The sequence below is a fragment of the Ochotona princeps genome, chromosome 12 (assembly GCF_030435755.1).
Source record: "Ochotona princeps isolate mOchPri1 chromosome 12, mOchPri1.hap1, whole genome shotgun sequence".
In the NCBI taxonomy this organism is placed as follows: Eukaryota; Metazoa; Chordata; class Mammalia; order Lagomorpha; family Ochotonidae; genus Ochotona; species Ochotona princeps.
In genome coordinates this window covers 2,185,458-2,197,490 of record NC_080843.1, presented here as the reverse complement: position 1 = coordinate 2,197,490, position 12,033 = coordinate 2,185,458, and the positions used below count along the sequence as shown (strand labels likewise).

At 49.8% G+C, this 12,033-nt stretch overlaps 1 protein-coding gene across 2 annotated transcripts in view; it reads left to right on the top strand.

Moving 5' to 3' along the window:
• MYO16 (myosin XVI) overlaps positions 1 to 12,033 on the top strand; it is a 375,466-nt gene that overhangs the window by 181,749 nt on the left and 181,684 nt on the right. For both annotated transcript variants that reach the window (XM_058670587.1, XM_058670588.1), the window contains one exon: positions 9,765 to 9,876. In XM_058670587.1, the coding sequence (XP_058526570.1) occupies positions 9,765 to 9,876 (112 nt within the window). The remainder of the gene's footprint in view (positions 1 to 9,764; positions 9,877 to 12,033) is intronic.

The following is a 12,033-nucleotide window of genomic DNA, read 5'->3' as shown; positions in this document are numbered from 1 at the left end:
GGGCTCATTCATGGAACCTCACAGTCCTTCTTCTGGTACGGAGTACTGCCTCCTGTGGCCCACCCTGTGTACCTTGGCATGAACAGGAGAAAACTCCATCTCCTCCCACTCCAGGCAGATGCAGCTCCTAGGCCCTAGCTTGTTAAATAGGCTCCGCCGTCACCAGCGACAGGTGTGTCTACATATTCTAACCAAGGACCTCACTTTTTGCCCTTTTACTTCGTGGTTTACTCACTCATCTACTGACATCTCAGAGGGTCTTCTGGAAGATGGGACCCCTATTGGTCCCACGGCTCAGACAGGGTCCATACTGGGGTCAGCCCTCACAATCTTGGCTCAGGACCAAAATTTTGTGCAGGATATTCAGTCACTCTGTTCCCATATCTCCACTCCCAACCTTACCTCTAGACATTTCTGGAAACAAGTAAGACCACACTAACACCCCCTGTTTCTAAAACAACAAGAATTTAGAATCTGTTTCAATAGATGTTTTGAAGAAACAGTCTGACTGATTAGAAAAATCTGGACCAACTATTCTTGGAATGTCACAAGACACATCTTTCTCAAAGTGTAATTTTATAAGAGGTTCTATCCTTTTTCTGAAGACTACCTTCCAAACAAAACAGCTTGTGGTTCCTATATTAATATTTTCATTGGTAGCGGTTTATGTACCTGAACCTATTAGATATAACAGTTCATAATTTTATTCTATGGAGATGGACTCCAACTTGGTTTATATGTTCCATTGAAAACAGTGAAAAATTTCCTTTCTAAGAGTAAGTTTTTGGGGTTAACAAGAAATAACTTTTGCCACCTTCTTGGCCAATAGTGTTGTCATCATTGATGCCAGTGTTTATCTGGCTTCTGTTACCATATTGAACATCACCGAGGAAAAGGCGCCTCTGCCCACAGTACAGAACCCATTGTTCTTTAGTCACATGGGAGATGAAATATGGCCAAAATTTAGAACCTTTGACTGGATGAATAGGTTGTAAAATTTTTTTTAAATGATCATGTGTTTTATTTTAGCTTTCCTTTCCACTGCGCCTTGAGCACACGTGCCGACATATGAGGTCATTTATGGTTCTCTGGATGGCGATGCCTGTTGAGTGCCCAGCACCACAGAGTCATAGCAGGTGCAGCCTGTTGGGGAGGACAGGAACCTTGGCATTCAATGAGGGCTGCCCTGCAAATGGTCATTGCTTGTATTTGATACGTGGGTCCTTCCCTTGTTACCTTGAATTCATAGTCCTCAGAGTGAAGCCACAGGCGGGAGCGTCTAAACTTACCTCTTCACAAAGCACGCTGTGAAGTGGACTGGTTGCCAGTGTTTGATCTGTTACCAGGGAAGACCCTTCTGTGATCTGATGTCTGACTTAGCATGCATGAATCTATCTGTTCTCAAGTGAGATAAGAAATGTATTCCAGCACCTGCTGAACTTGCCTAAGTATCAACACACACTCATACATATACACTCACATGCACACGTGCACATACATGCATGCACACATGTGCACACACACACAGAGTTTTCTGCCTGTGTCACTGGCCTCTGTGAGAAGCCACACCAGCAGCCGTCCTCCAATGTGGAGCATGCTCCAAGAGTTGCACACAAGTAGTTTGGGTAGTTTTGAAATGCTGGCCATCTCGCTGATCCAAGGATGAGGAAATCCTTCCAAGATCCATTAGCTGACATAATCCACCCCACGGTCACCATTCAGTCAGATATTCGCTGTCAATGCTTGGCTAAGGTAGTTGACCTATTTGTTCTGCCCTCCTTCTTCCATGGTTCTCAATGTCCTCTGCAGACCCCAATGAACTACCATATCCTCCATGTGCATGTGAGTATGCTGTCCACTGCTCCATCTTAGCCACTGAAGAGGCCCAGTTTTGACACATGCACTCCATGGTCAGACCACAGATCCTGTGATTCTCACATGGTTGGAGTTCTGAGTCAAGCAGTTCAGGTCAGATCCCCAGAGAAACCTTGTCGGAATTGATCCCAGTCCTGACTCATGTGTATGCTTGTCAGTATGGGGTCCAGTTTAGTCTGATACCCACATCAACCTACACACATATTGGTAGTTGCAATTGCTGGGTTGGTTTTGTCTCCAGCCCCATCTGTTATGTAAACCAATGGATGCTGCGGTCCAGCCCAATTCTATCCACCATGCATTTGGCCTTCGGGTACACCAGCGGGAACTGCAGCCTAGTTGGAGTGACCCCCAATAATCCTACTAGGCCCACCCCCCAGCCCTGGTTCCTGTGCTTGCCAGTATGTGCAGCAGACTGGTCCAGTCTGTCCTACATCCCATTCAGCTCTTGTACATGTCAGTGGGCCTTGTAGCCTAGCCTAACTCAACTGTCCCCACTATCCAGCCCACACTCATGCCAGTATGTGCCATCTGTCTAGCCAGGCCTGCCTCAGCCTTGGTTCTCATGCTCACCAGTGGGAATTGCGGCCCATCAGAGAGGTGCCCACAGTTTCCCTCCTGGCCCACTCCCAGCCCTGGATCTTACACTCTCCAGGTGGTTCTGCAGTCTAGCTTGTCAGAATTTGCTCTCAGGTCCAGCACTTCCCAGCTGATGCTGCAGTGAAGCCCAACCAGCCTGTACTCACTCTGGCTCATGAATGCACCAGTGGATACAGTTAGCCCAGCCTGGGTCTCCCCCTAACACGGTTAACATGCAGGCCGGAAGATGTTGTAGCTCTGCCCAGCCTTGTCTGCTCCCATTTCCATTACTCATGCTCACCAGTGGGAGAGGTGCTTAGGAGAGGGCCCTAAAGCAAGCCCCTACCAGACTCACACAGCACCCCCTGCCTGGATCTTACATGCTCTGGTGCTTACTCAGGCCCGGTCTGGCATGGTCTGCCTCACCTCTACATTTGCCAGCAGATGCTATAGCTTGGGCTTGCCTGGTTTGCGCCCAGTTCCAGTTCACGCTGGTGGGTTCTGCCATATAACCCAACCCATCCAGCTACCAGTGGTAGCCCCAGTGTAGACTGGCTGGTGTTGAGATCTGACCTGGCCTATCCTGGTCCTCAGATTTGCCAGTATGTGTTATGAACTGGCCCAGCTTGTCCAGACCCCAGACCTAGCAAGCACTGTAACCTGTCCTGGTCTGAGATGCTCGTTGCATTGGTTCTTGCGCTCCCCTACAGGGACTGCATCCTGACAAAGAAGTTCCCCAGGTTCCTCTATTAGGTTTCCTCCCAGTGGTAGATCTCACACATACCCAGTGGTTCCTTGACCCAGACTATCTTAGTCCACCTCTTGTCCTGGCAGGAAAAGTGGCTTTGCTGAAATGGCCCACACCCATTTCAGTTCTTACTGTGGAGTGCTACAGCCCAGCCACACCTGGTCCATGACCAGACACGGCTCTCACTTGGTTCAATGGGAGCCAAAGCCTAGCCCAGCCTGTCCTATACCCACCCTGGCTCTCACAACCACCAGTTAGTGCTGGAGTCTAGCCCATCTAGATACATCCATGCTGAAGGACACTGCAGCTATGTCCAGCCCAGTTGCCGCCCCGTTCCTAGTCTTACACTCTCCAGGGCAACCACAACCCAGCCCTGCATTCCCTTAGCTCTCTGAACTGCTCTGTTCCCAGCCACAGATGTTGTATGTGCCAGTGGTTACTCTGATCCAGCTTGGCATAGCCCATCCCCTGTCCTGGTCTTTACAATTGGATGCTGTAGCCTAGCCTGTCCCAGCTCACACTCCCACCCCCAGTCTCAGATCTCCCTGGCAGATGCTGTAGCCTAGCCCTTTCCAGTCTGATCTCGATTCCTGCCTCATACAAACTAGTAGGTGCGATAACCTAGCACAATGTGCCCCACACTTCAACCTGGCTCCTGCACATGCCAGTGTGCTAAGTGTGGCCTGACCCTGCCTGGTTCATCCCCTCCAGAATCAATCCACATACTTGCGGGAGGGTAGAGCTACCTTACTTGGCCTGACCAACTCCCAGGCCTGAATCACACGGCCCAGCAGGAAAGTTCCCAAGCACCCCCACCAGGCCCACTCCCAGACCCAGATATCACATGTGCCGGCAGGTGCTAGCCCTTTACCCAGCATAGTCTGCCCACTCTGTCCTGACATGTGTATGAGCTGCTGCATATTGTGGCCCATTCCTCCCCACATGCCATTCTTGAGTGTGCCTGCAGGTGCTGCAGCTTGAATCAGCCCAGCCTATTCCCAACCCCAGTCCTCATGAGTGTTGGAGGGTCCCATGGTCATTCCTAGCTCAGTCCATCACTACCCCCAGCTCTTAAGCAAACTAGTGAAAATTGCAGTTCCACTGGGATGGACCAACATATCCCCCACAGAATCTACAGTGGACCCGGTTCTCTTGCGTGATGGTTAGTGTCATGGCATAGCCTAACCGCACCCATCCCCTGTTCCAATTCTCACTGGTGGGTACTGTGATCTAGCTTGAGAGTTCATATCTCTGCACTTTGCAACACTGCTATCAACTACATGGAGCTGTGTTTTTAAAAAATACTTATTTATGTATTTATATTGCAAAGTCAGATACACAGAGAGCAGGGGAACAGAGTGGGAGAGCTTCTGTCCAATGATTCACTCCCCAAGTGACCACAACGGCTGGTGCTGTGCTGATCCGAAGCCAGGGTCCTAGAACCTCCTCCAGGTCTCCCATGTAGGTGCAAGGTCTGAAGGGTTTGCACCGTCCTCCACTGCTTTCCTAGGCCACAAGCAGGGATCTGGATGGGAAGTGGTGCTGGCGGGATTAGAACCAGCACCCATATAGGATCCTGGCTTGTGCAAGGTGAAGATTTTAGCCACTAGGCCACCGTGCCGGGCCCAATCTGACGAACTCTTAAGCACAAACCAGCAGTGGCTTCTGAGCTGAAAAAATACTGTCCAAAAGATAAAGGAGTTCTAAGGAAATGACGAAAATCAGGTGTCTTAAGCTATTGGCATAAAAGGAGTAATACAGGCAAGAGTGAATGCTGAGTTCCAAGGTTTGGAACTGGGACCACTGCTGGTGGGGTCACTGCTCACTCAGTCAGCTGAGTGAGCTGGCTGAGGCTGCTTCTGGGTGGTTTTAATCCACTGTGTTGTGTGAGTGGAATAACTTCAGTGGAAGGACAGCTGCTCTACTGGAGTCTCTCTCACTCAGCCTGCAACCCTACTTACCTCTCTGAAAGTATGCAGATCAGCTGGAGCCCAGGCATTGCCCTTGCCTGTGATGGTCAGCTCTCAGTGAAGCACAGGACGACCAGCGGCCATGTGAGAGCTCTCATCTTTTCCTGGAAATCGTTTCTTATTTTGATTTGAGAAGAGAAAAGCCTATTTTTAGGATTTAAGCTGCTCTGTGTTGAGAACAGCATTTGTTTCAGTGTCAAAGTGTTCCAGTATTTCACTTGGATTAGTTGCTTGTTGCAGAGCTTTAAAAGCTTCCTCATGATAGAACACATTTACTAAAAGTCCCCCACATAAGCAAGAGAATTTTTACAGGAAACTTTCCTATCTTGTGTATGCACTAAAATCTGAGTGTTGGGGTCAGGTCTCACATGGTGACTCCATGGACAAAACTACCGCCTGTGAAGCCGACATCCACTATGGGTGCTGGTTCATGACCTGGCTGCTCATTGTCCAGTCAGTTTCCTGCTAGTAGCCTGGAAAAAGCAACAATAACAACAGTAACAAGTGCCTGGAAGAAAAGCATGGCCCAGGGGGTTGGGTTCCTGCCATCCGTAGGAGAACTAAATGAAGCCCCTGGCCCCTGCCTGCCAGCTGCACAGTCCTGCTGTTGCAGCCGCTTGCGGAGCGACCCAGCAGGTGGAAGACCTCTGTACCTCTCGTTCCCTTTGTTTCCTGACTTTCAAATACATCTATTTTTCCCCCAAAACATATGAGCATGGGGCAGGTATCTGGCCCAATACTGTGATGCTGCATGGACCCTGTGTCCAGTACCAGGGTGCCTGGGTTTGAGTCCCTACTCCATCTGCACTTCCTGCATCCTGCAGGTGTGCACCTGGAGGTGGCCTTTGTGGCTGCAGGTCCTGGGTTATCCTGCCAAGCATGTGGGAGATCTGGTTTGGGATTCTCATTCCTGGTAATTGTGAGCATCTGCGGAGAGAAAGAACACGGGGAAGCTCTGCATCTGTCCCTGCCTCAAAGAAACAATTTGCAAAATGAAATCTGAGTGTAGAAAGTGTAGGGCATGCGGCATCTCATTTGCTATTCACAGAATCATCATGAACTAGACATTAGGCAATTTTTACTTATTTTTTTAATGTATCTTAGTTTTTCAGGTGATGACATGTGTGTAGAATAACTCTAATGGAACACAAATGTCCGTTTTCTGATTCTTGGTGTCAATATGTTGCCAGGCACGTCTTCTCTAAGTGTCTCTGCTGTGGTGTGAAGTTGTACGATTGTCTCATGTCCACGGGGAAACCACTGCAGGACTTTGAATCTGGAGGAATAAGCTTGTAATGATCTTCTGACACTAATCCTCTCAATCAAGAAACACTTTCACAGCTAACTGAAGTGAAATCATACTAAATCCCATTGCATTGTAGGGGGACATTTAAATTTGCATGAAAGATGTGGTATTTTACAGGTGTTTTTAACTGCTCCTTCTGTCTAACTCTGTGGCTGTACACAACCATTCTGAGAAGCCTGTCCTTGGGCAGACTGCCCCCTAAAGTGGTCTTTCATGGTTTGGTTTCCCTCAGCCCAAGACGGGCAGGGAATCTTCAGAAAGCTCATGGGCTCATGAATCTGAGAAGTTTATTTCGGTGCAAGATAAATTTCTGACTCTGCATAATGGTTTCATGAGATGCATTTCCCATGAATTTTGTGAAGGCCCTACCTTCCAGCCAGACCCTCCCCCAGATACCAGGATGACCCACCCTGGCCGCTTCCACCAGCAATTCAGCTGGGGCCAAGATGCCGTTCCAGTGAGACTTGTGCATGGAGCAGCTCTCAGCAGACAGCAGATGTCTACCTCATGGTTAAGATGCGCATTTGTGTGCCTGCCTCCCACGTTGGAGCATCTGCACTTGATAGTCAACTGTAGATTCCAGTTCCAGCCTCATGGGAATGAAGACCCAGGGAGCAATAGTGATGACTGAGGCAGTTGGCCCCTGTCACTCATATGGGAGACCCATAGTTAGTGCATGGTCCCCCTGGCTTTGACCCAGACCCAAAGTTAGTGCATGATCCCCCTGGCTTTGTCCCAGACCCATAGTTAGTACATGGTCCCCCTGGCTTTGTCCCAGACCTGTGGTTAGTGCATGGTCCCCCTGGCTTTGTCCCAGACCCGTAGTTAGTGCATGGTCCCCCTGGCTTTGTCCCAGACCCATAGTTAGTGCATGGTCCCCCGGCTTTGTCCCAGACCCATAGTTAGTGCATGGTCCCCCTGGCTTTGTCCCCAATGGGACTGCTGTCTATGTCTACGAAATAAAGCGTTTAATTTAAAAAAATAAGAAAGGAGTTGGGTTAAACAAATACTTTGGCTAGTAATGGGTTACTTTTAAAGAATGCTAATAGTAACGGTACCTTTCGGATATTTGCCTGAAGCGGTAGTGACAGTGGCAGCCGACTGTCCTCTGTAATGTGATAAATGGTCTCTCTCATGATGATCAGCAAGAGGGAAAGAAAGTAGGATCCCGGAAAAGGCACAAGAATGGCTGTGAGGACTGGCGGTGCCTGGAGCAGTTGCAATTTCTCAGGAATATTTCATATTCAACAAATTGCACTGTGTTTAGGCACGATGACCTGAATATCGTAAGCCAACTTTTTCAGATGCTGTTGCCCGTGGCTTTCCTGTGCCTCCTTGCCCAACCCCAGCCTGCCTACCCGACCTCAGGTGGGGGAGCTGTAGTGATAGCAACCCCACCCCAGCCTGTGGCCTCTGCTTCCCAACTTCCAAAGCCATGCAGCCCTCAGTCATTTAGCTCCATCTCCCTGCTCAGAGGCTGCATTCTGACCCCTTCCCTTGGCTGCCTTCACCCGAGTCTTCACGCCAAACCTGACTTTACTGTCTCCTGCAAACACTGAAGTCATAAGGCAGTGACTGCCCTGCTGCCTGGTGGTCCAACCAGCCTGGCCTTGGTGAGCACATCCCTGCCCTTCCATGTTGCAATGCGGTTTCCTTCCCCCAAAGTTGCTCAGGACTCCCTGGCTTTCCCACTCTCTGCACCTCACTCCTCTTCCATACCCACGATCCTGAGGTTTGAGTCTGCTGTCCTGTCATTATATGCACCTGACTCAGATGCTAAACCCTGGGACGTCTCTCCCTCTCCCACCTCAGCCATGCTCTTCTTTCAGGGAACAGGGAGGCCATTCCAGACCTCTCCCACAGCACTAAGCCATTTGTCCTGCCCTACCGCTCAGCAAGTTCCCCTGTGCTTCCATGCTGTCTTGCTTCCATGCTGTCTTGTCAGTCACCACTTGTCCATCAGCCCTTAAGCCTAAAACTTTAGTCCACGCCATGAAAATGCTCCTCTGCATGTCAGTGATTTTCTGATAATACAAGAGAACTTTAAAAAGATGGTGCAAAAAATGGAACTAAAAGGTACTGTGCATCTTCCAGAATATTTGCAAGTGCCCTTTTGTTTCCTGGTACTTCCTTATTTCATATTCTTTTCCCTCTTGTTTCTTGGAACACCACTAGAACTTAAGTGGCTCAAATTCATCAAGAATCCTTGCCATTTTAAGGCTGACTCTCATAATAGTCAGTCGTTCTGTGGACAATGCTGTCTGGTTTAGTGGGCGCATGGCTCTCCTTGTTTCCCAGAAAGAAATGCGAATACATCTTTAATGATTCTCCTTCTCCCTTCCCGGACCCCTCTGCCTCTCTCTCCTCCTCCCTTCAGTCCTCCATTTCTCACCTCTTCTGATCTCTCACAGGATTACCCACTACTCTTGGTTGCCTCACCTGTTCCCGAGCGATTTTCCACTGGGGAACCAGAATGTGTTTTCAGGGATGCCAGGCCATTCACCCCTTTCTTGGTCTGGAGACCCCAGGTCCGTTAATTGCTTGCAAGTCAGAATAGAAGCTTCTGCAAGATTTACAAAACTCAGCTTGTTACATCTCATGGAAGCCTGTTTTAGTAGGTGTCCATTGCCAGGATGCATTGCGCTTGGTCAAACCTGGGTGCCTTTGTGAGCAATACTGATGTGCCCTCCAGCTGAGGTCTGTGCCTCTCCCCAGGGCCCCACTTCCCAGACCCTCCCCTTCCCGCGTACACCAGAAGCTGTGTGCCTGCTTCTGTGGTGGCCTCCACCTCTTGTCTCTGCCCTTGGTGGTGATGTTCTGTTCTGTAGACCCAGGCACAAGCTCTTGGTTTTTCCCTACATTCAGAACGCGATTGACTTGTGTTTGATCAGTCAGTGAAGGAACCAACCATCTTCTAATGAAAAGATATTGACAAAAAGAATAACACATTGCTAGGATTCAAGCATTGTTACTACGTGTGATAGGTCCTGGCGAGTTTCTGTAGGAAATCCACAAAACACCGTGACTTTCTCCTTGCATGAGCTAGGACACAGATGAGGTGAGGGCCGTGGCATGCAGTGTGAATAGGTTCAGTACACAAGAGCTATTTTTCATTTCCTGAAGCGCCACATGCTGTTGTGTTCCCAAAGCTTTATAAACACAAGGGCACAGGATGTGCAGGTGAACTCTACCACTTGAATGACCACAGATGGCTGTGGTGAGTTTCAGTCTCCCAGAATTTGACAAGCAGCCAAGGCCTGAGTCCACGTGCTTTGTGTCCTAACAGGTACTTGAAGCAGAGCATGCAAGAAGAGTTGTCGGCGGCCGAGCAAGCTCTGAACAGGGAAAAATTGACGGGCCTGAAACAAGCACTAAATGTAGTTGGCTTCAGCACCTTGGTGAGTCCTGTTATTAGCGAGTCAGTGGGAAAATCAAGCCTTCTACTGATTCATCCATGTTATTCATTCAGGAGCTACATTGAGCCATGGTGGTAGACATTGAAAGTTAAAACCCACCTCCCAGGGGTCACTTGGGGGCTGGGTCAGTAGCCGCAAGCAGACTGTGTATGGAGGGAGGAAAGCAATGACCTTGGAGAAAACCCTTAGTGAAAGCAGAGAGTGCAGCTTGCCAGAGGAGAGCCACCACCCTTGCGCAAAAGGAGGAATGTGTCTCTACATGCAATCCATTAGGTCATGTTCCACCCATTGGTCTTGGAGAAGGTGGGTGGATCTGAAATGATGATTTACTGCTAACAGTCGCATGAAGGTAACTGCATTATCACTCTACCCGAGCAATATGAGTTGAAGAGTGGCCTCTGCAAGCACTGGGAAGCTGAGAAATGTCCCCCAAGCCCGGGAGACCCCAGCTGTGCACTGGGCGTTCTGTGATAATGCAGCTGCTCCCAGTCCATTCACCCAGGCACTGGTCCAGTTCTAGCCAACAACAGTTATTAGGCAGCACAAAACAAAGGAGAGGGAGAAGGGATTGTTTCACATTCTTTGATTTTAGTTCACTGCATTTAAATAGTCCTGCGAGTTCGGAGGTTTCCCCATGAAACAGCACTGGTCTCGTGGTGTGGAGCTGTGAGGAGGGCCTCTCGGAGTTCCCACAGCTCTCTGCTTATCCCTAGTGCCTCCTGTTTGGTTGTGCTGAGGTCGTCAGCCAAGTCCTCATGAGCAAGTAATACGAGACTGTGGAGGCCACTCTGGGATCGAGTCACAGACTTAGAGACATCCCTTCTGATCTGGGGAACCAATGCTTTGGTGGACCTGGTCTTGTTGTTCTGTCTTCGTTAGTGATGGCTTGGTGGGGCAGCTGGATGGAAATGGGACCCAGCAGAATGAACTGGCTCCCTGTACTTGGCTGTGCTCTACCCTCGCTGCACTCGGAGCCCAGAATCTGTGGGCCTTGTTCTTCTGGCTCTGCTCTCTGAGTCTGTGTCGTCTATCCTGTCCTGTCCCGATTGCTTCCCACTTGCTCCTTGCTGCCTTCACCTTCGCTGCTTGTGTACCTTTCTGCTTTCCCCTCTCCCACGAGGCCTGACATTGCCATTCTTTAGATAAAATGGGGACACAGATAGGAGCAGGGGGCCGTTCCACCCAAACACCAGTTGCTTGGAAACAGGCTTTGAAAATCCAGGATTGATCCTCAGAGGCAGGACCAGCAAAATGCACCTGCTGACCGAGTCAGGTGACAGAGGATATATCAACCTTTATGGTGAAAGACAGGGGATGATTTAACAAAAGACACCAGGTTCATTTCTTCATTTTGGCCCTTTGACATCACTTTAATGTATGAGAATTCCAGCCCACGGTGACAGGCTCATGTCTGACAAGTGAAGGAAGGTATTTACGGGCTGGCAAAACCCTTGAACGAAAATGTGCGGGTGCTGGTGGCCATGAGCTCTGTTCAGAACAGCACCTGTACCCTTGCTCTCCATCGGACAGAGAGAGCTAGCCCAGCAGGCGGCAGAGTCTTCCTGCTCGCCACTGGGAGTTGCAGAGCAGCAGCTTCCTGCACTCACAGAGGATCATTCTCACATCCATCCTATCCAGACCCCATCATACTGAGAGGCATGCTCAAGCCGGTTCTCCTGGCTGAGGCTTCACAGAGCTGCCGGGTCCTCAAGGACATTGGGCCATGCAGAGGTGCCTGGCTGGCAGAATGCCAGGTTGGTTAAACAAACAAAAACTGCTCCTGGGCTTCTTAGGAAGGGAAAACTCAGAAGTTACCAGAGACTGGGAGATGCTGGGAACATGTCATCCTTAAGATGCAGGACTGTGCCATGAGTGTGCCAGTGGGGCATGAGGCCTGGAGGCGATGCTTGCAGTGCTCTGGCACCTCTGCATCCAGACTGGCTCTGGGTGAAATCTGTCCTGGGGCCCAGGGCAGTACTGTTCCCCTGTGAGCGTGCTCAGAACAGCCCCACCGTCCCTGGGGCACAGGTGCCTGATTGCCAAGCTACAGATCATGAACGCACACACCCAGAAGGTCATGACCCTTGCCCATGTGGGGCTCACCTTGTTTTACCGTGCTATGAGGTTGATGCTCTTCAG